The 24566-nt window shown below is 48.4% G+C and overlaps 1 protein-coding gene across 1 annotated transcript in view; it reads right to left on the reverse strand.

Annotated features, from left to right (window-relative positions):
* The window catches only part of LOC139281369 (stabilin-2-like), a 244136-nt gene that overhangs the window by 121691 nt on the left and 97879 nt on the right, over positions 1-24566 (reverse strand). Inside the window, exons 27-37 of the mRNA XM_070901523.1 lie at positions 22138-22233; positions 20569-20616; positions 19750-19886; positions 17934-18045; positions 14216-14293; positions 11952-12050; positions 11740-11847; positions 8355-8486; positions 7364-7492; positions 347-403; positions 158-253 (exon numbers count right to left, since the gene is read on the reverse strand). Coding sequence (XP_070757624.1) covers positions 158-253; positions 347-403; positions 7364-7492; positions 8355-8486; positions 11740-11847; positions 11952-12050; positions 14216-14293; positions 17934-18045; positions 19750-19886; positions 20569-20616; positions 22138-22233 — 1092 coding nt within the window. The remainder of the gene's footprint in view (positions 1-157; positions 254-346; positions 404-7363; positions 7493-8354; positions 8487-11739; positions 11848-11951; positions 12051-14215; positions 14294-17933; positions 18046-19749; positions 19887-20568; positions 20617-22137; positions 22234-24566) is intronic.

A 24566-nucleotide genomic window follows, 5' to 3' on the forward strand; every position in this document is an offset into this window, starting at 1 on the left:
GCGCTATATAAATGCAAGTCTTTTCTTCTGTATCGAGAGCGAACAATAAACCTGACGTTGTGGATCGAACGTTAAATTTACTGCTGCTAATTAGTATCTATATTTTGCCATCAGTTTTATTTCATTTTATCTTGAATCAGGTATGAATCTGACTTACAATGACACTTTTCACACAGTTTGTCAGACAGCCCAGAGACAGAAACCTCTTCCTTTGCAGGTACCAGACAAAGATGCATTTCGTCCTGTTCCCCACCTGCATTACAGCAAATGATGAATTTAGAATTAGAACAAAATGGAATTGGGCCATCGAAATTGTGCAAAATTGCAACTCAAAATGTCAACTTACCTCAGGCTTGGACCCAGGAGGGCAGATGGGTTTATACCGACAGTTAATGCAATCGCCCTTCAAAAAAGAACAAATATTCCTCTTTATAAATGAGTTGAATTGCGAAACCTTCAAAAGCTATGTGAGTTTCAACGACCCCGTGAATGTGTGGGCTAACGATGATGGTGGTCCCACTGATCCCACCAGAGTTTGCACGGTTAGTGGTGGGTAGGGGGGAGATCACCTTTCATTGCACCCAGTGGGTGCCTGTGACACTAGGTGGGTGCATCTCGGGCGCCTGACGGCTGGCTGGAGTAGAGGGTTTGCCACCTCGGAAAATGTGAGTAAACCAAGTCTCACTGGCTTTTCAATAGAGTAGGCCGATTGGATTTAACGTTCTTATTGTCAGAGCTTTGTGTAACTGCCCTTATACACCTGCATCGGATACTGTCATAGAATCATAGAACGGTTACAGCACAGAAAGGGGCCATTCAGTCCATCGAGCCCGTGCCGGCTCTCTGCAAGAGCCCCTCAGCCAGTCCCACTCCCCCGTCCTTTCCCCATAGTCCTGCAAATTTATTTCCTTCAGATATTGATCCAATTCCCTTTTGAAAGCAGTGCTTTCCTCCATCACCCTCTCAGGCAGCGCATTCCAGATCCTAACCACTCGCTGCGTAAAAATGTTTTTCCTCATGTCGCCTTTGGTTCTTCTGCCAATCGCCTTAAATCTGTGTCCTCTGGTTCTCGACCCTTCCACCAATGAGAACAGTCTCTCTCGATCTACTCTGTCCAGACCCCTCATGATTTTGAACACCTCGATCAAATCTCCTCTCAACCTTCTCTGCTCCAAGGAGAACAACCCCAACTTCTCCAGTCTATCCACGTCACTGAAGTCCCTCATCCCTGGAACCATTCTTGTCAATATTTTCTGCGCCCTCTCGAAGGCCTTCACATCCTTCCTAAAGTGTGGTGCCCAGAATTGGACACAATGCTCCAGTTGATGCCGAACCAGTATTTTATAAATGTTGATCATAACTTCCTTGTTTGTACTCTTTGGGGGAGAACTACTTCGGCCTCAGTGGGGGAGGTGTCCCAGGCCGAGCGGTAAATTTTGCGGCGGCAGACGGTTTGCATCTGCCGCCACAAATGTTATTGGCTGGGCCCTGAGTGTGGGGCGGGGCGCTAAGGGAGGCGTTGTACACCTCTCAGGGCGCTAGGCCGGCTGAGCCAAGGGGAAATCCCCAGCTAAAGAGTCGGCCTGGGAGGGCCAAAACAGAGTCCTGGGGACCGGGAGGGGGGGGAACCTGAAAAAAACACCAAAAACATTCCCAATACTTAGTTCACGCCACCACAACATAACCCACAACAGTCACACTTACCCGAGGTGGCTATTACTGACCTCAGTGCTGGCGCTGCAGCTCAGAACGCCCGCTTTCACTGGCGGTAACAGCAGGGGGCGCTACGGAGCGCTATGGCTCGGGCGGGAGGCACAAATCGAGCCGGTGTCATAACCAGGGCCATTGCACACCGGCTCGCCTACCCCGGCCAGTATTGCTCCGCACCCCACCGATACCGGCACCGAATGCCCCGGCGGGGCCCTGTCCGGAAATGCTCTCCGGCGCCGTTGCTGCCCCTCCGGGGCGCGGCAGAAGACCGAATTTCCAGCGCTATGCCCCTATTTATGAAGCCCAGAATCCCGTAAACTTTTTTAACCGCCTTCTCATCCTGCCCTGCCACCTTCAACAATTTGTGCCCATATACCCCCAGGTCTCTTTGTCCATATACCCCCTTTAGGATTGTATCCTTTAGTTTATATTTCTCTCCTCGTTCTTCCTACCATAATTTATCACTTTGCACTTTTCTGCGTTAAGTTTCATCTGCCCCGTGTCCGCCCATCCCACCAGCCTGTCTTTGTCTTCCTGAAGTCTATCCCTATCCTCCTCACTGCTCACTATACTTCCAGGTTTTGTGTCATCTGCAAATTTTGAAATAGTGCCCTGTACACCCAAGTCCAAGTCATTAATATACATCAAGAAAAGCAGTGGTCCCAGTACCAGCCCCTGGGGAACATCACTGTATACCTTCCTCCAGTCCCAGAAACAACCGTTACCACTACTCTCTGTTTCCTGTCACTGAGCCAATTCCGTATCCATGCTGTCATTGTCCCTTTTATTCCATGGGCTTCAATTTTGCTGCAAGCTGATTATGTGGCACTTTATCAAATTCCTTTTGGAAGTCTATGCACACCACGTCAACCGCATTGCCCTCATCAACCCTCTCTGTTACCTCATCAAAAAACTCAAGCAAATTAGTTGAACACAATTTGCCTTTAACAAATCTGTTATATATGCAAACTATAGATATACTCTCTATGTAGTCAATGTATAGTTGCATAAGATGGAGACTTGTTTGCTTGATGTACTATCAATAAGGTTTACACTGTGTATATACTATACTGGAACCACTAGAGGGTGCAACTGGTGGTGATCTCATAGAAACGTTTAAAATTCTGACGGGTTTAGACAGGTTAGATGCAGGAAGAATGTTCCCAATGTTGGGGAAGTCCAGAACCAGGGGTCACAGTCTAAGGATAAGGGGTAAGCCATTTAGGACCGAGATGAGGAGAAACTTCTTCACCCAGAGAGTGGTGAACCTGTGGAATTCTCTACCACAGAAAGTTGTTGAGGCCAATTCACTAAATATATTCAAAAAGGAGTTAGATGTAGTCCTTACTACTCGGGGGATCAAGGGGTATGGTGAGAAAACAGGAATGGGGTACTGAAGTTGCATGTTCAGCCATGAACTCATTGAATGGCGGTGCAGGCTCGAAGGGCCGAATGGCCTACTCCTGCACCTATTTTCTATGTTTCTATGTTTCTATGACCGGGGTTTCCTGCCCTGGTGGCAGGGGCTGTATAAAAGGGTAGCCACCACGTGGCCGCCTCACTCTGGAGTTATGAATAAAGGACCAAGGTCACTGCAGTTTGAGTACAACACATTGCCTCGTGGAATCATTCACAAGTACATTATAGACATAACCAAATCCGTGCTGGCTTTCCTTAATTAATCCACACTTGTTCAAGTGACTTAACTTTGTCCCAGTATTGTTTGTAAAAGCTTCCCCATTACCAAGGTTAAACTAACTGGCCTGTAGTTGCTGGGTTTATCCTTGCACCCTTTTTGAACAAGGGTGTAATACTTGCAATTCTCCAATCTCTGGCATCACCCCCATATCCAAGGAGGATTGGAAAATTATGGTCAGTACCTCCACTATTTCCTCCTTAACTTCCCTCAGTATCCTAGGATGCATCCCATCTGGTCCTGGCGACTTATCAACGTTAAGTACCGACAGCCTTTCTAGTACCTCTGTCCATTTTTATCTCATTCAGTATCTCCACTACCTTCTCTTTCACTGTGACTTTGGCAGCAGCTTCCTTGCTAAAGACAGATACAAAGTACTCATTTAGTTCCTTGGCCATGTCTCTGCCTCCATGTGAAGGTCTCCTTTTTGGTCCCAATCAGCCCCACCTCTCCTCTTACTACCTGTTTATTATTTATATGCCTATAGCAGATTGTTGAATTCCGCCTTTGATAGCTGCCAATCTATTCTCATACTCTCTCTCTGTCCCTCATTTCCTTTTTCACTTCTCCCTGAACTTTCTATATTCAGCCCGATTCTCACATCATCATCATCATCATCAGAGGCAGTCCCTCGTATCGAGGATGACTTGCTTCCATGCCAAAAAGGGATAGGTTCACAGGTGTTTCAATGAAGGACCTAATATTCCAGATCCCGAACAACATAGTGAAGGGTGGAAGATGCCTGTGCGTGGATTTTTTTAACCTATGATGACCACCACACGGGCTTGACAGAGCGAGGTCTTGGTCCAATGGCAAGAATTACCCAAGACTAAGTGGAGATCAGCTCTGCTGCACAGACCGAGCGCGCTCACATATCGCAGTGTGGGCTGGCCCGTGCTGCCCCTGGGCCCTCGCCTCTTCTGGGCCCCAGATTCACGCCTCTCCTGGGCCCCAGTCACTTCCCTCTACGGACTCTCGCCGCTCCTTCGCCCCTCCTGCTGTGCCTGCCCGCACTGCAATCAGCGACCTGGCTTCACAGCCGTCGCCCTCCTGCAGCAGCTGCTCCCTGCGGTGGTATGCTACCACACGCTGCTCCCTCCAATGGCCCCGGCCTGCTGACTTGTTTTCTCACTTGTATTCTCAACCAGAAAGCTGTTAGTAACACTCTTTGTCTGCTTCATCTTACTCTCTATCTCTTTCGTCATCCAGGGAGCTCTGGTGTTAGTTGCCCTACCCTTCCCCCTTGTGGGAATATACCTCGACTGTACCCGGACCATCTCCTCTTTAAAGGCAGCCCATTGTTCGATTACAATTTTGCCTGCCAATCCTTGATTCCAATTTACCCGAGAGATCCATTCTCAACCCACTGAAATTTGCCTTTTTCCAATTAAGTATTTTTACTCTAGATTAATAATCTAAACCTTATGGTACTATGATCACTGTTCCCTAAATGTTCCCCGACTGACACTTGCTACACTTGATCTACCTCGTTCCCCAGAACCAGATCCAGCAATGCCTCCTCCCTCACTGGGTCGGAAACGTACTGATCAAGAAAGTTCTCCTGAACACACTTCAGAAATTCTCCCCCTCTCTGCCCTTTACACTGTTACTATCCAGTCTATCTCAGGATAATTGAAGTCCCCCATTATCACTACTCTATAGTTCTTGCACCTCTCGAATTTCCCTGCAAATTTATTTCTCTATATCTTTCCCAGAGTTGGTGGCCTGTAGAATACACCTAGTGGTGTAATGACACCTCGATTGTTTCTTAACTCTAACCAAATAGATTCTGTCCTGGATCACTCGAGGACATTCTCTCTCTCTAGCATTGTAACATGCTCCTTAATCAATACTGCACCCACCTCCTTTCTTTCCTTCGCTATCTTTCCTGAACACCTTATATCCCGGAATATTTAAAACCCAATCCTGCTCCTTTTTTGAGCCAGGTCTCTGTGATCGCCACAACATCATATTCCCCTGTGGCTATTTAAAAAAATATTTGTTCCTGGGATGTGGGCATCGCTGGCCAGGCCGGCATTTATTGCCCATCCTTAATTGCCCCTTGAGAAGGTGGTGGTGAGCCGCCTTCTTGAACCGCTGCAGTCCGTGTGGTGAAGGTGCTCCCACAGTGCTGTTAGGGAGGGAGTTCCAGGATTGTGACCCAGCGACGATGAAGGAACGGCCGATATATTTCCAAGTCAGGATAGTGTGTGACTGGGAGGGGAACGTGGAGGTGGTGGTGTTCCCATGCTCCTGCTGCCCTTGTCCTGCTAGGTGGTAGAGGTCGCGGGTTTGGGAGATGCTGCCGAAGAAGCCTTGGCGAGTTGCTGCAGTGCATCTTGTAGATGGTACACACTGCAGCCAGGGGGCGCCGGTGGTGGAGGGAGTGAATGTTGAAGGTGGTGGATGGGGAGCCAATCAAGTGGCTGCTTTGTCCTGGATGGTGTTGAGCTTCTTGAGTGTTGTTGGAGCTGCACTCATCCAGGCAAGTGGAGAGTATTCCAGCACACTCCTGACTTGTGCCTTGTAGATGGTGGAAAGGCTTTGGGGAGTCAGGAGGTGAGACACTCGACGCAGAATACCCAGCCTCTGACCTGCAGTTCACCAATCTTATTTAGCTGGTTGTGTGCGTTTACACACATGTACTGTAAATCTATCTTAGACCTTCTTGTATTCTCTCGTCTGACCGCCACCTAATACCATATTATTTCTTACTCCAGTGCTGCCTGTCACTCCCAATCTCTTGTGCACTGGCGACTGTGGTTATCTTGTGTTTATGGGATCAGAGTATGGCAACCGTGATTGGTTGTTTCTGCCTATCTTGGAATGCGCGGGAACGGTTAGCAGGCTGCTTGGTTTGGGGAAATATGGAAATCTATTGACATACAGGCACAAAAAGTGGGCTTAAGTTCCTATAATATAACGAGTGATTTAATGTATGTAAGGCAGATGTAAATATAGAAAATTATAACGTTCTCGGACTGGACTGCTCGTGTTACCATATGGCCATTCGGGATCCATCACCTTGATCACCTTGTTGATGTTGACAGGTTGTATTTCTCTTATTTTACCACATCTTGATTTCAAAATTCTCATCCTTGTTTTCAAATCCCTCCATGGCCCTCGCCCCTCCCTATCTCTGTAATCTCCTCCAGCCCCACAACCCCCCAAGATCTCTGCGCTCCTCTAATTCTGCCCTCCTGAGTATCCCTGATTATAATCGCTCAACCAACCGTGGGCCGTGCCTTCAGCTGCCTGGGCCCCAAGCTCTGGAACTCCCTCCCTAAACCTCTCCACCTCCCCCTCCTCCTTTACGACGCTCCTTAAAACCTACCTCACTGACCAAGCTTTTAATCATCTGTGTCAATTTCTCCTTAAGCGGCTCAGTGTCAAATGTTTTGTCCGATAACGCTCCTGTGAAGCGCCTCGGGACAATTTACTACGTTAAAGGCGCTATATAAATACCTGTTGTTGTTATGTTATAAGTCTAATCTTTGGGGGAGAAATTCCTCAGCGCCCCGATTGGGGGCGGGACATCCTGTGCCCACGCAAAATTGTAGTTACCACCCCTCGTAGTGCATTCTCCAGCTCTCCACTTCCTGTTGGGCCGGGTTCCGAGGCAGCGCCTCCGCTAACTCCTGCGCAATTCCGCGCCCTCCGCTCCCTCCCACTCCCCCCGCCTCCCCTCGCGCCCTCCCCTGCCCCCCGCTCTCCACCCCCCGGAGGTGCAAACAGGAGTCGCAAATCAGGGCAATTTCGGCCCCAAACTTGACATATTTGTATTTCAGCTCGTTGCTAACTTGTGAAAGCCATGGCTCAGTGGGCAGCACTCTCGCCTCTAGCTCAGAAGGTTGTGGGTTCAAGTCCCACTCCAGGGCAGAACCAACCCCCCACTGATTGCACCAGAAGCTAGAAGGAGTTTTGGTTGCAGTCACTATGAATCATTTTGCCACTTACCCGTATCACTGCGGTTTCGTTGGTGTCGCAGCGGTTTTTCTGGATCTCCAGAACCTTGGTTAGGCCGTGGATCACTCCTTTGTTCGTTTCCACATCGGTGCAATTGACTGGTACATCATTGACAAAAAGCTGCAATAATATACAGTTTGTTACTACAGGGGAGATTTATTAGAACTGCTCAAAATCATTAATAGTTCTGATAGAGTAAATAAAAAGAAAGACTTGCATTTGTATAGCGCCTTTCACAACCACTGGACATCTCAAAGCGCTTTACAGCCAATGAAGTACTTTTGGAGTGTAGTCATTGTTGTAATGTAGGAAATGCAGCAGCCAGTTTGCGCACAGCAAGCTCCCACAAACAGCAATGTGATAATGACCAGATAATCTGTTTTAGTGATGTTAATTGATGGATAAATATTAGCCCCAGGAAGAACTCCCCTGCTCTTTGAAATAGTGCCATGGGATCTTTTACATCCACCTGAGAGAGCAGACGGGGCCTCGGTTTAACGTCTCATCTGAAAGTCGGCCCCTCCGACAGTGCAGCACTCCCTCAGCCCCGCACTGGGAGTGTCAGCCTAGATTTTGTGCTCAAGTCTCTGGAGTGGGACTTGAACCCACAACCTTCTGACGCAGAGGCGAGAGTGCTGTCCCCTGAGCCACGGCTGACACACAGGAATCCTTCCATCTATACAGTGGCATATAAAATACAGCAAATACTTGACAGACACAAGTCAAGTTTGGTGGTGACAAAGGTTTGAAGAAAGAAAGAACAAAGGACCTGCATTTATATAGCACCATTCATGACCTCTGGACGTGCCAAAGCGCTTGTGGGAGCTTGCTGTGCGCAAATTAACTGCCACGTTTCTAACATTACAACAGTGACTACGCTCCAAAAGTACTTCATTGGCTGTAAAGCGCTTTGGGATGTGCAGATGTTGTGAAAGGCGCTATATAAATGCAAGTCTTTCTTTTTCTTCTTACATCCACATACCTGGTCATCTCTGCGAAAGAATCCAACTTGAAAGGAGAATCCCAGCATTGTCTCACGGTGCATGCCTGTGTGCATATCGGCTGCCATTAGCTTCTGACCCAAAATGACGTGATATCTGATTAGATCTTCATCCTGGAGGGAACAACAGGACATATATCCTTTATATCATACGCCACTGATTGCTTCATTCGCGAACTCATAAACCCTCTCAACGGTCAGGTGCAAACCTCCTAATGCTGTAAACTATTTGTTTTGTCTTCTAACGCTCCTATGAAGCAACTTGTGGCGCTTTACTAAAGACGCTATATAAATTCAAGTTGCTGTTGTTGTTCATGGATTGTATCAGCTAAAGGGTAACTCATTTAAAGTGTCTGATTAATGAAGGACATTTTATAAAGCAAGGCAACGTCACCAATGGGCTCCAGATAACTGAAATACTATTACAACGTTTAGCGGAATGGACCCTTTCATTTATTGTCTCTTTTCCTTTTCCGTTTCCACCTTCACCTCCTCATCCAATCACGTGAATTGCTACACAGGAGCAGCCCATTTCTCTCACCGCGAGCCAGTGCGGCTGATTTTCTTCTCATGAGCTTCAGCGTTGTTCCTGAGCTAAACGCGAGCTTTAGATGCCAGAGTTCCCTTGTTTCGCTCTTACTAAGCTCGGCACGAAGAGGAGTTCCACAAGCAGTGCGCAATCAAACGTAGTCACCAATGTGGCCTTTAAGCTGCATGGTCGCACAGCACTCTGGGATCCCTCGCAGCCGGCATGCCAACCTTCCAACGCTAAAACCGCGCATGCCCGTATTGTGACTGGTCCGCGCAGCCCCTTAAAGGTGGCAGGGAATATGTGCTCTTCAGATTCGGCTACTCCAGGTATTCAACCAGGCACCTCTTCCGGGTATTGTGGTACTAAAAACAAACATCGCAGCCTAGTTACACATTGGTGAGTTCTGCCCAAGCCCCTCCTTCTCCCCTATTGGCTCCCTTTTGCCACATGACCTTGTATGGTGGATTTATGCCTGGACTTGTCTGTCACCATCAGAGACTTCCTGCCTTTGTACCACAATTAATCCAATCAACGGTTGCTATACTAAGGGGTGGAAATTCAGTGCCTCCCGCTTGAGGCGGTAATACCGCCTCACGTTAGCACTGTCTACTGCCTCAAGGTACTAAATTCGGTTGTTTTGCCCCAAGAGGAGAGCGGAGCGTTGAGAGAAGCGTTCCACACTCGTCCTCGGGCGCTACCAGAGCGATAGAGCAGGAAGCTCGACTCCATTTGTTGCCGCTAGGCTTCTGGCATTCCTGGCACCTGATAATGTGAAACAAAATCTAATGACCCACATCTACACATCCCCACTGCCGCCATAAATAAATAGAAGTTAAATAAATGAAAGTTCACCACTTACCTTGCTCTCCGGACAAATCCCTCCCCGGGATCACCAATGTACCGACTGCTTTCCCTGTCGGAAGAAGCGCCGGGCGCTACAGCAGGCAAGAGCAGTCAAGTTCCCGACCGCGGTGCTACGGAGGCGTGGCACACTCGGTGACATCACTGAGTGGGCGGGGCCAGTGAGCGCAGTGCAAACGGTCAGTGTTGCCGCTAAACCTGCACTGATGTTTGTGGCAGGCACTGACAGCAAATACTTATCCAAGTTCCTTTAAAATTAAAATCTTTCATAATTTTAAAGAACTCATTAAATCTCTTCTGAACCGTCTCTATTTGAATGAAAACAAGTCTCAATTGTTTTGGGAACTTCATAACTATAAGCTCTGGTTCCAGTTAAATATCTCCTCGACCCTTTAATATCCTCCTGGGTGCCCTGCACTGTACACAATACTCTGAACAATATCTGGTACAAATTTAGTATCAGTGTGTGCGCCAGCCGTCCAGCTACCCAGCCTAATCCCACTTCCCAGCTCTCGGTCCGTAGCACTTTAGGTGCACATCCAAGTACTTTTTAAATGTGGTGAGGGTTTCTGCCTCTACCACCCTTTCAGGCCGTGAGTTCCAGACCCCCACTATCCTCTGGGTGAAGAAATTTCCCCTCAAGTCCCCTCTAAACCTCCCCCCAATTACTTTAAATATATCCCCCCTGGCTATTGACCTCTCTGCCAAGGGAAACAGGTCCTTCCTATCCACTCTATTCAAGCCCCTCATATACAGTAGACACCTCAAGTCACTGGAGAAAAAGCACCAATGCTGTCTCTGCAAGATCATGCAAATCCCCTGGGAGAACAGATGCACCAACATTAGTGTCCTCGACCAGGCCAACATCCCCAGCATCGAAGCACTGACCACACTTGATCAGCTCCGTTGGGCGGGCCACATTGTCCGCATGCCCGACACAAGACTCCCAAAGCAAGCGCTCTACTCGGAACTCCTACACGGCAAGCGAGCCCCAGATGGGCAGAGGAAACGTTTCAAGGACACCCTCAAAGTCTCCCTGATAAAATGCAACATTCCCACTGACACCTGGGGGTCCCTGGCCAAAGACCGCCCTAAGTGAAGGAAGTGCATCCGGGAGGGCACTGAGCACCTCGAGTCTCGTCGCCGAGAGCGTGCAGAAACCAAGCGCAGGCAGCGGACGGAGCGTGCGGCAAACCAGACTCCCCACCCTCCCTTTCCTTCAACCACTGTCTGTCCCACCTGTGACAGAGACTGTAATTCCCACATTGGACTCTTCAGTCACCTGAGAACTCACTTTTAAAGTGGAAGTAAGTCTTCCTGGATTCCGAGGGACTGCCTATGATGATGATGAATTTTATACACCTTAATAAGGTCTCCCCTCAGCCTCCTCTGTTCCAAAGAAAACAACTCCAGCCTATCCAATCTTTCCTTATAACTAAAATTCTCCAGTCCTGGCAACATTCTGGTAAATAGCTTGTGAAATCAACCATGTTAGAACAGTCGGGTTTTTAATTATAGGGTCATTTTGTTCTGGTTCCAGCCTACAAATTTCCACATTTAAGAATTAGGAGCAGGAGTAGGCCATACGGCCCCTTGAGCCTGCTCCGCCATTCAATAAGATCATGGCTGATCTGATCATGGACTCAGCTCCACTTCCCCGCCCGCTCCCCATAACCCTTCACTCCCTTATCGCTCAAAAATCTGTCTATCTCCAGCTTAAATATATTCAGTGACCCAGCCTCTACAGCTCTCTGGGGCAGAGAATTCCAAAGATCCACGACCCACTGAGAGAAGAAATTCCTCCTCATCTCCGTTTTAAATGGGCGACCCCTTATTCTGAAACTATGCCCCCTATTTCTAGATTCCCCCACAAGGGAAAACAGCCTCTCTGCATCTACCTTGTTACGTTTCAATAAGATTTATTGAATTCAACCTCACAACTTGCCCAGTTGAGATTTAAACTCACAAACGTACCATTACATCAACTGATTTCTCCTTGAGATACGTCTCAATGGCGTCATTATTGGGTGAATAGACAGTGTAGCTGCCTGCACTCTCAATCTCTGCTGCCAAGTTGTGTTGCTGTAACAGATAACGGGTACGTTTTAGTGACATAATATTCTCAACTTGTTAATGGGCAAGCATCAAAGAGCAGCACTTAATGATCCTATACCTGCAGTACTTACAATTATAAATGTTCGAAAGCGGGAGTACTCTGGTATCTGCTGCAGTCTCGACAGCAGGTCGACTGGTGCAACATTCATCAGCTGCTCGGGTATTAGAACCTGCAACATGACAACTCGTAGTACAACCAAATCATCCGTCAACAAGCAGCAAAATCACACGTGCTAATGTTCAAACCTCAACTGGCACTGTGCTTATAAAGGCGGGGTTTTAAACTTTTCTTAAAATTAAAAACAGAAAATGCTGGAAATACTCAGTGGGTCAGGTGGAATCTGTGGCGAGATAAACAGAGTTAACATTTCAGGTCAATGACCCTTCGTCAGAACTGGAAAAAGTTAGAGATACAACAGGTTTTAAGCAAGTGTCGGGGCAGGGAAAGAACAAAAGGGAAGGTCTGTGATAGGGGGGAGGGGAGGAGAGATTAAATGACAAACGGGATGATGGTGCGAGGCAAAGGGGACGGTAATGGGACAAGTAAAGAGACCAAAGTTGGGTCTAGACAGGGTGGAATGGCAGAATCACCGACAGCTGTCATCAAAAATAATGTGGGCAACAGTTCTGGTCTGAAATTGTGGAACTCGATGTTGAGTGCCGAAGACTGTAAAGTGCCTAAACGAAAGATGAGGTGCTGTGCCTCGAGCTTGCGTTGAGCTTCATTGGAACAGTGTAGGAGGCCGAGGACGGAGAGGTCAGAGTGGGAGTGGGGCAGGGAATTAAAGTGACAGGCGACCGGAAGCTCAGGGTCACGCTTACGGGACGGACCGGAGGGGCTCCGCAAAGCGCTCACCCAATCTAGGTTTGGTCTCCCCAATGTAGAGGAGACCACATCGTGAGCAGCGAATACAATATACTAAACTGAAAGAAGTACAAGTAAATTGCTGTTTCACCGGGAAGGAGTGTTTGGGGCCCTGGACAGTGGGAAGGGAGGAGGTAAGCGGGCATGTGTTGCATCTCCTGTGCTTGCACGGGAAGGTGCTGTGAGAAGGGGAGAGGGTGCTGGATTACGTATGGCACAGAAACCGTCAATTGGGCCCAACCAGTCCATGCCGGTGTTTATGCTCCACTCGAGCCTCCTCCCGTCTTTCCCCATCTAAATCTATCAGCATAACCCTCTATTCCCTTCTCCCCCATTGGCTTGTCCAGCCTCCCTTAAATACATCGATACTATTCGCCTCAACCCCTCCCTGTGGCAGCGAGTTCCACATTCTCACCACTCTCTGGGTAAAGAAGATTCTCCTGAATTCCCCATTGGATTTCTGGGTGACTATCTTATATTGATGGCCTCTAGTTATGCTCTTTCCCCACAAGTGAAAACATTCTCTCTGTATCCACTCTATCAAAACCTCTCATCATTTTAAAGACCTCTATTAGGTCACCTCTCAGCCTTCTCTGTTCAAGAGAAAAGAGACCCAGTCTGTTCATCCTTTCCCGATATGTATACCCTCGCATTTCTGGTATCATCCTTCTAAATCTTCTCTGCACCCTCCCCAGTGCCTCTATATCCTTTTTATAATATGGTGACTAGAACTGTGCGCAGTGCTCCGAGCGTGTTCTAACCAAGGTTCAATACAGGTTTAGCATAACTTCCCTACTTTTGCATTCTATTGGAGGTGATGGAGGAGTGGACGATGGTGCCATGGAGGGAGCTTTATGGATATGAGAATAAAAGTCTGGCCAGGGAAAGCTGCCCCGGGATTGGGAGAGAAAACAAACCAGTTTAATACGCCACAGTACATGAAGGGGTAGGTATAGGTTCAGCTCGTTTCCGAACGCATATCCAAGGCTACACAGACAGCGCACGCTTGAATCGGGAGGCCAAGCCTTGCGGTAAATTGGTCATCGGGTCTCCTGGCTCCACATCAAGCTGTAAGAAACAGTTGTTTACGTACCTTTTTGGTGGTGACCGCTAGCTAGGCCATAAATCCTGAGAGAGGCCGGTCTGGCTCCCAGTCCGCTCAGGGCAGCTCAATATGGCAGAGGGGCACTAAAACCAGCGCTGGGCTCCCTCAGTAGCATAGGCAATGGGGCCTACTTGTTTTAGGCGGCTGCCAGGTATGCCTGAAAAATTGCCCGACCCGATACGGGGTTGGACGTATTCCAGGTGCCCCTGGCTGTGCGGGACAGCGACCCGCCAAATTGTCCCCCGTTTGGACCTATTTCTACCCCAAATGATCTTACTCACAATATACATCATTTCTGTACAGCTACTATGGGGGATCTCTAAGGTAGGACTTGACTCAAGGTGTACTCAGAAAATTGATCATACCTTATCAATAATGTGCATAATCCCATTGGTTAAAGCAATATCAGGATTGAGGAGGTTTGCACCTCCAATTACAGGGCTCTAGAGAAACAAAAACATTTGTTCACATTAGTATAAAAAGAACATAAGAAATAGGAGCAGGAGTCGGCCATTCGGCCCCTCGAGCCTGCTCCGCCATTTAATACGATCATGGCTGATCTGATCATGGACTCAGCTCCACTTCCCTGCCCGCCCCCCCATAACTCTTTACTCCCTTATCGCTCAAAAATCTGACTATCTCCACCTTAAATATATTCAATGACCCAGCCTCCACAGCTCTCTGGGGCAGAGAATTTCACAGATTTATAACCCGCTGAGAGAAGAAATTCCTCCTCATCTCAGTTTTAAATGGGTGGCCCCTTATTCTGAGACTATGCCCCCAAGTTCTAGATTCCCCCACGAGGGGAAACATCCCCTCTGCATCCACCTTGTCGAGCCCCCTCATTATCTTACATGTTTCAATAAGATTACCTCTCATTCTTCTGAACTCCAATGTGTATAGGCCCAACCTACTCAACATAAGTCAACCCCCTCATCTCCGGAATCAACCCAGTGAACCTTCTCTGAACTGCCTCCAGTGTAAAAACATTGCTTTTATAAGCAGGCACCAGCGTTACATCATCCCTCACCATTTACTCCCCACATTTTCCGAGACAATGCCCTAGCGGTGCCTCAGAGTGGACAGGGACTCTCCATCAAGGCTCCGGCAAGGCCGAGGTGAAAGGGTGTACACGCCCCAGGGCCAACTCTCCTTTCAATGTTCCCTGCTCGTGGGGAAGCGTCTGACCTCTGCACATAGCGCTGACCAGGAAATAGAAACATAGAAACATAGAAACATAGAAAATAGGTGCAGGAGTAGGCCATTCGGCCCTTCGAGCCTGCACCACCATTCAATGAGTTCATGGCTGAACATGCAACTTCAGTACCCCATTCCTGCTTTCTCACCATACACCTTGATCCCCCTAGTAGTAAGGACTACATCTAACTCCCTTTTGAATATATTTAGTGAATTGGCCTCAACAACTTTAGAGAATTCCACAGGTTCACCACTCTCTGGGTGAAGAAGTTTCTCCTCATCTCGGACCTAAATGGCTTACCCCTTATCCTTAGACTGTGACCCCTGATTCTGGACTTCCCCAACATTGGGAATATTCTTCCTGCATCTAACCTGTCTAAACCCGTCAGAATTTTAAACGTTTCTATGAGATCTCCACTCATTCTTCTGAACTGTCTGGTGAACCTTCGCTGCACTCCCTCAATAGCAAGAATGTCCTTCCTCAAGTTAGGAGACCAAAACTGTCCACAATACTCCAGGTGTGGCCTCACCAAGGCCCTGTACAATTGTAGCAACACCTCCCTGCCCCTGTACTCAAATCCCCTCGCTATGAAGGCCAACATGCCATTTGCTTTCTTAACCGCCTGCTGTACCTGCATGCCAACCTTCAATGACTGATGTACCATGACACCCAGGTCTCGTTGCACCTCCCCTTTTCCTAATCTGTCACCATTCAGATAATAGTCTGTCTCTCTGTTTTTACCACCAAAGTGGATAACTTCACATTTATCCACATTATACTTCATCTGCCATGCATTTGCCCACTCACCTAACCTATCCAAGTCACTCTGCAGCCTCATAGCATCCTCCTCGCAGCTCACACTGCCACCCAACTTAGTGTCATCCGCAAATTTGGAGATACTACATTTAATCCCCTCGTCCAAATCATTAATGTACAGTGTAAACAGCTGGGGCCCCAGCACAGAACCTTGCGGTACCCCACTAGTCACTGCCTACCATTCTGAAAAGTACCCATTTACTCCTACTCTTTGCTTCCTGTCTGACAACCAGTTCTCAATCCACGTCAGCACACTACCCCTAATCCCATGTGCTTTAACTTTGCTTTAATCTCTTGTGTGGGACCTTGTTGAAAGCCTTCTGAAAGTCCAAATGCACCACATCAACTGGTTCTCCCTTGTCCACTCTACTGGAAACATCCTCAAAAAATTCCAGAAGATTTGTCAAGCATGATTTCCCTTTCACAAATCCATGCTGACTTGGACCTATCATGTCACCTCTTTCCAAATGCGCTGCTATGACATCCTTAATAATTGATTCCATCATTTTACCCACTACCGATGTCAGGCTGACTGGTCTATAATTCCCTGTTATCTCCCTCCCTCCTTTTTTAAAAAGTGGGGTTACATTGGCTACCCTCCACTCCATAGGAACTGATCCAGAGTCAATAGAATGTTGGAAAATAACAGTCAATGCATCCGCTATTTCCAAGGCCACCTCCTTAATTACTCTGGGATGCAGTCCATCAGGCCCTGGGGATTTATTGGCCTTCAATCCCATCAATTTCCCCAACACAATTTCCCGACTAATAAGGATTTCCCTTAGCTCCTCCTCCTTACTAAATCATTGGAGCAGGTCCCTGATACACCACCCCAGCACTCATCATAGAATCATACCTCTGAGAAGGAGGCCATTTGGCCCATCGTTCCTGTGCCGGCTCTTTGAAGGAGCGATCTCATTAGTCCGACCCCCCCTGTTCTTTCCCCAGAACTCTGCAAATGTTTCCTATTCAGGTATTTATCCAATTCCCGTTTGAGAGTCATTATTGAATCTGCTCCCACTGCCCTTTCAGGCAGCGCGTTCCCGATCACAACTCGCTGCGTGAAAAAATATTTCCTCATCTCCCCCTCTGGTTGTTTTACCATAACTCCATGTCCACTGGTTACTGACTGTTGAGGCATCGTGAGCGTGGGGCCAGACTGATGGACCCACTGTCTTTCCCTGCTCGACATCTTCACATCTTTGTTTGTCTGTACGAAGACTAAACCGAGACAGAGCATTGCCCCAACACAACACCTCAGCACATCGCCCCGACACACCGGCCCGGCACACTGCTCCCCCCGACGCACCTCCCAGGCGTACCGCTTCGACACACACCGGCCCGGCACAGACTGCCCCGAGATACACCGCCCCGAGACACACCGCCCCGGCACACACCACCCCGAGACACACCACCCCGGCACACACCGCCCCGACACACACCGCCCCGACACACACCGGCCCGGCACAGACTGCCCCGAGATACACTGCCCCGAGACACACCGCCCCGGCACACACCACCCCGAGACACACCACCCCGGCACACACCACCCCGGCACACACCGCCCCGACACACACCGCCCCGACACACACCGGCCCGGCACAGACTGCCCTGAGATACACCGCCCCGACACACACCGCCCCGACACACACCGCCCCGAGGCACACATCGTCCCGGCACACACCGCCCCGACACACACCGCCCCGACACACACACCGCCCCGACACACACACCGCCCCGACACACACACCGCCCCGGCACACACACCGCCCCGGCACATACACCGCCCCGACACACACACCGCCCCGACACACACACCGCGTTTTTTACCTGTCCAGGAATGAACAATAATGGTCAAACAGGGGGCCGGTAACTTTGAAAGTTGGGGAAGGATGGGATTTGCACTAATGCCCATTAGGTGTTATGTTTTCTCCTGAGAAAGCTGCTACATGTTAGAAGATTATTGGACAGATAAATACGGGAAACAGACCTACTGTATGAATTTAAAAATACATTGCTGTGAAATTAAGGAGGTGCTGTGAATTTATTTTCCAAAGGACAATACTTACCTCATTCTGTTTCGCGAGGGATACTACACTGCCTGGCATGGTTGTTGTCAGTGAATTCGATGAAACATTCAGAAGATCTGTGAGGCTGTAAACTCCTTGTAACACATGATACCTACAGGAAAATACACATAAAGGCCATATAAGCGACTGCAGTAAATAAAAGCTGGGTTAACTTTTATCAATTGCAATGCAGTGAAGACACCAAAAGGCACAAAGACACAATAAAAAGACCCAATAACCAGGACACATCACACGGGGTCGGTAATGTCCTGCCCATCAAGGAGAATGCACTGAGGGGACAGCTCTCTGGGCACTACAGATATCGCGTCATCGGACACATTCCCTTGCTACACGGTGGATGTAGTATCAGAGACATTTACAGCACAGAAGGAGGCCATTCGGCCCATCGTGTCCGCGCCGGCCAACCAAGAACTACCCACTTTCCAGCTCTCGGTCCGTAGCCCTGTAGGTTACGGCACTTCAGGTGCACATCCAGGTACTGTTTAAATGTGGTGAGGGTTTCTGCCTCTACCACCCTTTCAGGCCGAGAGTTCCAGACCCCCACCGCCCTCTGGGTGAAGGCATTTCCCCTCAAATCCCCTCTAAACCTCCCCCCAATTACTTTAAATCTATGCCCCCTGGTTGTTGACCCCTCTGCTAAGGGGAAACAGGTCCTTCCTATCCACTCTATCATTTTATACACCTACCTTAAATCTCCCCTCAGCCTCCTCTAGGCCGTTTTCGTACCTGAACCAAGACTAACAGGGATTGTTTCTGGGCCTTATCTACATCTAGGAGTGAGCTGACTTGGCCAGGTGCAAAATCACCGGGCCGAATTTGGGGAGCGGGGGCATGGTTCAGTTTGTGCACAGGAACCTGCAGCATCGTGGTTCTGTTACTGCACCAGTAACCCAGAGGCCGGGACCAATGATCCCGAGATACGAGGTCAAATCCCACCTGGGGAATTTAAATTCAGTTAATGAAATAAACCTGGAATAAAAAGCCAGTGTCAGTAACGGTGACCACGAAACTACAGATTGTCATAAAAACCCATCTTGTTCACTGATGCCCTTAGGGAAGGAAATCTGCCGCCTTTACCCGGTCTGGCCTATGTGTGACTCCAGACCCACAGCAATGGGGTTGACTCTTAACCGCCCTCTGAAATGGCCCAGTGAGACATAAAAAGCAATGACACCTTCTCAAGGGCGATTAGGGGTGGGCAATAAATGCCGGCTTTGCCAGCAACGTCCATATCCCATGGAAAACATTTTTTTAAAAACACCTTGATTTTAAATTTCCCATCCTTGTTTTCAAATCCCTCCATGCCCTCACCCCTCCCCATCTCTGTAATCTCCTCCAGCCCCACAACCCCCGAGATGTCTGCGCTGCTCTAATTCTGCCCTCTTGAACATCCCTAATTATAATCGCTCCACCTTCGGTGGCCGTGCCTTCTGTTGCCTGGGCCCCAAGCTCTGGAGCTCCCTCCCTAAACCCCTCCCCTCGTCTTAAAACGTACCTCTTTGAACAAGATTTTGGTCATCTGCCCTAATATCTCCTTATGGGGCTCGGTGTCAGATTTTGTTGGACGTTTTACTCCAGTAAAGGCGCTATATAAATGCAAGTTGTTGTTGTTGTAGTGTATATTTGAACTTGCATATATACTAAAAGCAGAAATCAGTGTGTACAGCGCGGCGATTGTCATAATGAATAAACATATCAAAGCTTTAACTCTACGCTTTATGCACATTACATGCGCGGTTCAGTGAACTGCCTCCCTGCAAGTTGACATTTCAAGCTGCAAAGATCATGAACTCACTTCACCAGGTTTGGCAGCTGGTCTGCTCTGAGCCAGTATTCTCTGCTGTCTCCATCAATGGCATCAGTGGCCTTCTGAGACGGCACAAGCAGTGTGATATTGGCCATCTCCGACAGCAGTCGCTTTTGGTCAGCCTCCTGAACAAGAGAGAATGACAAATTTTAGATGAAGAGAATTTTCACTTTATCAGGGTCTCCTGGGGGGGTCAAAGAAGAATTCCACCCCCCCCCTTTTTGTTTTTTTTGCCTCCCTCAGGGGATTACATGGCTGCGGAGGGGGTGGGAAAACAAAAGAAAGACTTGCATTTATATAGCTCCTTTCGCGACCACCGGACGTCTCATAGCGTTTTACAGCCAAAGAAGTACTTTTGGAGTGTGGTCACTGTTGTAATGTGGGAAATGCGGAGCCAATTTGCGCACAGCAAGCTCCCACACACAGCGATGTGATAATGACCAGATAATCTGTTTTTGTTATGTTGATTGAGGGATAAATATTGACCCCAGGACACCGGGGATAACTCCCCTGCTCTTCTTCAAAATAATGCCCTGGGATCTTTTACAGCCACCTGAGAGAGCAGACGGGGCCTCGGTTTAACGTCTCATCTGAAAGACGGCACCTCCGACAGTTCAGCACTCCCTCAGTACTGCACTGGGAGTGTCAGCCTAGATTTATGTGTTCGAGTCCCTGGAGTGGGACCGGAACCCAAATCATTCCAGACTCAGAGGCAAGTGTGCTGCCCACTGAGCCAAATGAAAGTTATTTTATCGTGAACAACATTTTTCAAAAGGAAAACACATTGGTTTAGACTGCAGGACTTACATTCACCCACTTGAGAAATTCTGCTGCCTCCGGAATGAAGGATAAGGTCTAGAAAGTGAAGTGAAAATAGTGTCATACACATCACGAGTCTTTCAGATTATTTACTAACAATGATGTAATCTTTTATTGCAGCTGCAATATGTTCAAGTTGCTATGTATGCCATGCCCTCCTTGAAGCATTGCCACCCTGTGTCACAGTCACGCCTGCAGTGGAGCATTTCTCCCACTAGATGGAGCATCTTAAACTGAAAACCTTTCCCTGCAGCATTACGAATGCCCTCTGAGGGCAATGCTACTAGAGATTGACGTATTAAATTCTTACAGGGCTTGACAGGGTAGATGCAGGGAGGATGTTTCCCCCGGGCTGGGGAGTCTAGAACCAGGGGTCACAGTCTCAGGATAAGGGGTTGGCCATTTAGGACGGAGACGAGGAAAAATCTCTTCACTCAGAGGGGGGTGAATCTTTGGAATTCTCTGCCCCGAGAGCTGTGGAGGCTCAGTCTCTGAGTATATTCAAGGCTGAGATCGATAGATTTTTGGACACTAAGGGAATCAAGGGTTGTAAGGAGCAGGCGGGAAAGTGGAGTTGAGGTCGAAGATCAGCCATGATGTGACTGAATGGCGGAGCAGGCTCGAGGGGCTGAATGGCCGACTCCTGATCCTATTTCTTATGTTCTTATGCTTGGAATCTGTGCATATTGGTCAGTAGGTGAATTAGGTAACTTACGTATCATTCAATCGTAGCATTTCGATATCATTAGGATCTAACTTCATTGAGGGAAACAATGCAGGCTTGTTTTCAATCAGGGCCTGACTTTTATTCAATCATGCTCCAACTAGTGAGAATCGTTATATGTAAAATATTGCGTCTGCGAACATTTCCGATCAACTTTTCCCATTGTCGCTCTTTATGTCCGCTTTTATAATGGGAAGTGCCTATGTAAAACTTGTCATGCTGTAATTACCCAAAGCCTTTGCACCATCGACAAGACACAAGTCAGGAGTGTGATGGAACACTCTCCACTTGCCTGAATGAGTGCAGCTCCAACAACACTCGAGAAGCTCGACACCATCCAGGACAAAGCAGCCACTTGATTGGCCCCCCATCCACCACCTTCAACACTCACTCCCTCCACCACCGGCGCCCCCTGGCTGCAGTGTGTACCATCTACAAGATGCACTGCAGCAACTCGCCAAGGCTTCTTCGGCAGCACCTCCCAAACCCGCGACCTCTACCACCTAGAAGGACAAGGGCAGCAGGTGCATGGGAACACCACCACCTCCACGTTCCCCTCCCAGTCACACACCATCCTGACTTGTAAATATATCGGCCGTTCCTTCATCGTTGCTGGGTCACAATCCTGGAACTCCCTCCCTAACAGCACTGTGGGAGCACCTTCACCACACGGACTGCAGCGGTTCAAGAAGGCGGCTCACCACCACCTTCTCAAGGGGCCATTAGGGATGGGCAATAAATGCCGGCCTGGCCAGCGATGCCCACATCCCAGGAACGAATAAGAAAAACTTTAGTGAACATTTTTGAACCGAGGTCTGTAATAACTTGCTTACCTTGACTGCGTTGCCGTAACATATCACACCATCTCCCACATATCCCTGTGGACAGGTACATGTCCTGATTCCTGGAGATATATGTGTACAAGTTGCCTGCCAATATATTTGAAGCTGATTATTGAATGAGCAGTAAAATAAAAAGTATCTTTAATAGAGAATTATTTTTTTAATGTAGATGTCAGTCTGTAGACTTTAATGTTTCTTTTTCAGAGAACTGGTTAGAAAGTACGATTTGTTTAAGGCTTGCTTGAAATAGCAGAGTTGAGCAAATGTCTGTTGGGGATCCCACCAGAAATGGGACGCTACTGAGGACGGAATAATTTCTAGCGTAACATAGTGGTCTGTTTGGTGCATAATGACAACCCTTTGTTTTTAAACAGCAACAACAACAACTTGTATTTATATAGCGCCTTTAACGTAGTAAAACGTCTCAAGGCGCTCCACAGCAGTGTTACAGACAAAACAGATAAATGTGACACCGAGCCACAAAAGAAGCAATTACAGCAGGTGACCAAAAGCTTGGTCAAAGAGGTAGGTTTTGTTAGCGGTACTAATTGTTTGTATAAGAAACATTTTGATTCTGTGAAAACTGCAATCCAGTCTGAAATTCTCCATGGATATAACTTTGTGGGGGGGAGGAGCGGGGCCTAAATTGGATAGAGCGAGGGTCGGCAACTCTGGTTGGACGTATTCTTGGTGTCATCACATGACCTCCCCCCATTGGTCGCCCAACGCACCCATCCTCATGGTGCCCCACTTTTCCACAGCCAATCGGAAAGCAAACAGACTCTTCATTGGATGATTCTTCACTAGCAACCAAATAGCCTTTTCTTTAACCAACTCTACATTTTTACAACTGATGAACAGAAATGTCAAACGATCATTTGTTTTAATCGTCTCTTTGCTTTTTCTCCCAAATTGTTGCTTGCAGCAATGACCTGGAGGTGAATTGTCAATTCCTGGAGATTCCAGGGCAGTCATCATCATCATGGGCAGTCCCTCGGAGTCGAGGAAGACTTGCTTCCACTCTGAAAGTGAGTTCTCGGGTGGCTGAACAGTCCAATACTGGAATTACAGTCTGTCACAGGTGGGACAGACAGTGGTTGAGGGAAAAGGGTGGGTGGGGAGTCTGGTTTGCCGCACGCTCCTTCCGCTGCCTGCACTTGATTCCAGGGCAATGCTGGAGGATTGGCTAACCCCGAGATAGAGCTTGACAATGGCGGTGAAATGGTGGCTGTGCTAGACACGTGCGCCAGGGGAGAGAGGCCCGACGACCATCTTAAATTGGTCCTCGCGCTGGTGGTACTAAATTCTGGAAACTCCAGTCGTCAATCGAGTGGCCGTTGGTCGAATTATACCCTTGGAGAATTTCAGAACGGATTGCAGTTTTCACAGAATCAAAATGGTTTTATAAAATCAATTAGTGCTGTTCCTTAAAAAAAAGTCTGTTCCTATGCAGGGATGGCAGATCTGGGCCCTTCAAATTTAGGCTCGCTCGGCACTTTGTGGGCCCACAGGTAAGTCTGGGATGGGGAGGGGGAAGAGGGGGTGAACGTGTGGGGCCCACAATAACATGGCTCCTGCTCCTCCTCGCTCTGCCTTAAGGTCAGTTTGACAAAACAAAATGGCTGACCTGCCGGTTTCTTCCACGGCCTCCCTCCGAGGACCCCCCCCACCCCCGGCCAGGCCAGGCCGCAGAAGAGCCTGAAAATCTGGTCGGAATTTTGCGCCTGGCCAACTCCGATTGCTTTAAATGGATTTCCCAGAAACGGGAGCGGGGCCCTCGTTGCCATATTGGGAAGGAGGGCCCCGCGTTCCCATTGCAGGCGGGTGCCAGGGATGCCTAAAGCCCCAACGGTTACAGCAGCGGCCCGAACGCACGCGCTCAGTGAGCTCTGTCGCTCCGGTAAACTGGTTAATGTTGCGCCAGTTTCACGCCTGTAAATCGGACACGTTGGGGTTGAATTCATGCCCCCTGGACTTCTGGTTACCTTGCTTTCCCACCCCAGTGAACCAGAACTCAGCAGGTTCAAATGAAGTTCAACACAAATAAATGTGAGGTATTACATTTGGAAGGAGCTATTTGAACTAGAAAAATGCTCTGATTGGCTCTGCATTATTACATGGCCTGATTGCTGATTGGTCCCTTTAGAGGATAAGCCACATCCAGAAGTTTCTCTGGAATGTGTGACTGGAACCGCCCCACCAAAGTTCTGAGTGACTTTGCAAAGTGTAATTCGAGCCATTCTGACTTCAGACCCCAGACAGGATAGAGCTCCCCAACCCATTTTGGTAGGAGGAATAGGGAGGCCACTTATTACTTAGAGGGGGCGTGTCTCGGTGGGGTAGAGGAATATAGGGATATCAGAGTATAAATACACAAATCGCAAATAGTTGCGACATAGGTTAGCAAGGCCATAGAAAAA

This window comes from Pristiophorus japonicus, chromosome 15 (assembly GCF_044704955.1).
Source record: "Pristiophorus japonicus isolate sPriJap1 chromosome 15, sPriJap1.hap1, whole genome shotgun sequence".
In the NCBI taxonomy this organism is placed as follows: Eukaryota; Metazoa; Chordata; class Chondrichthyes; family Pristiophoridae; genus Pristiophorus; species Pristiophorus japonicus.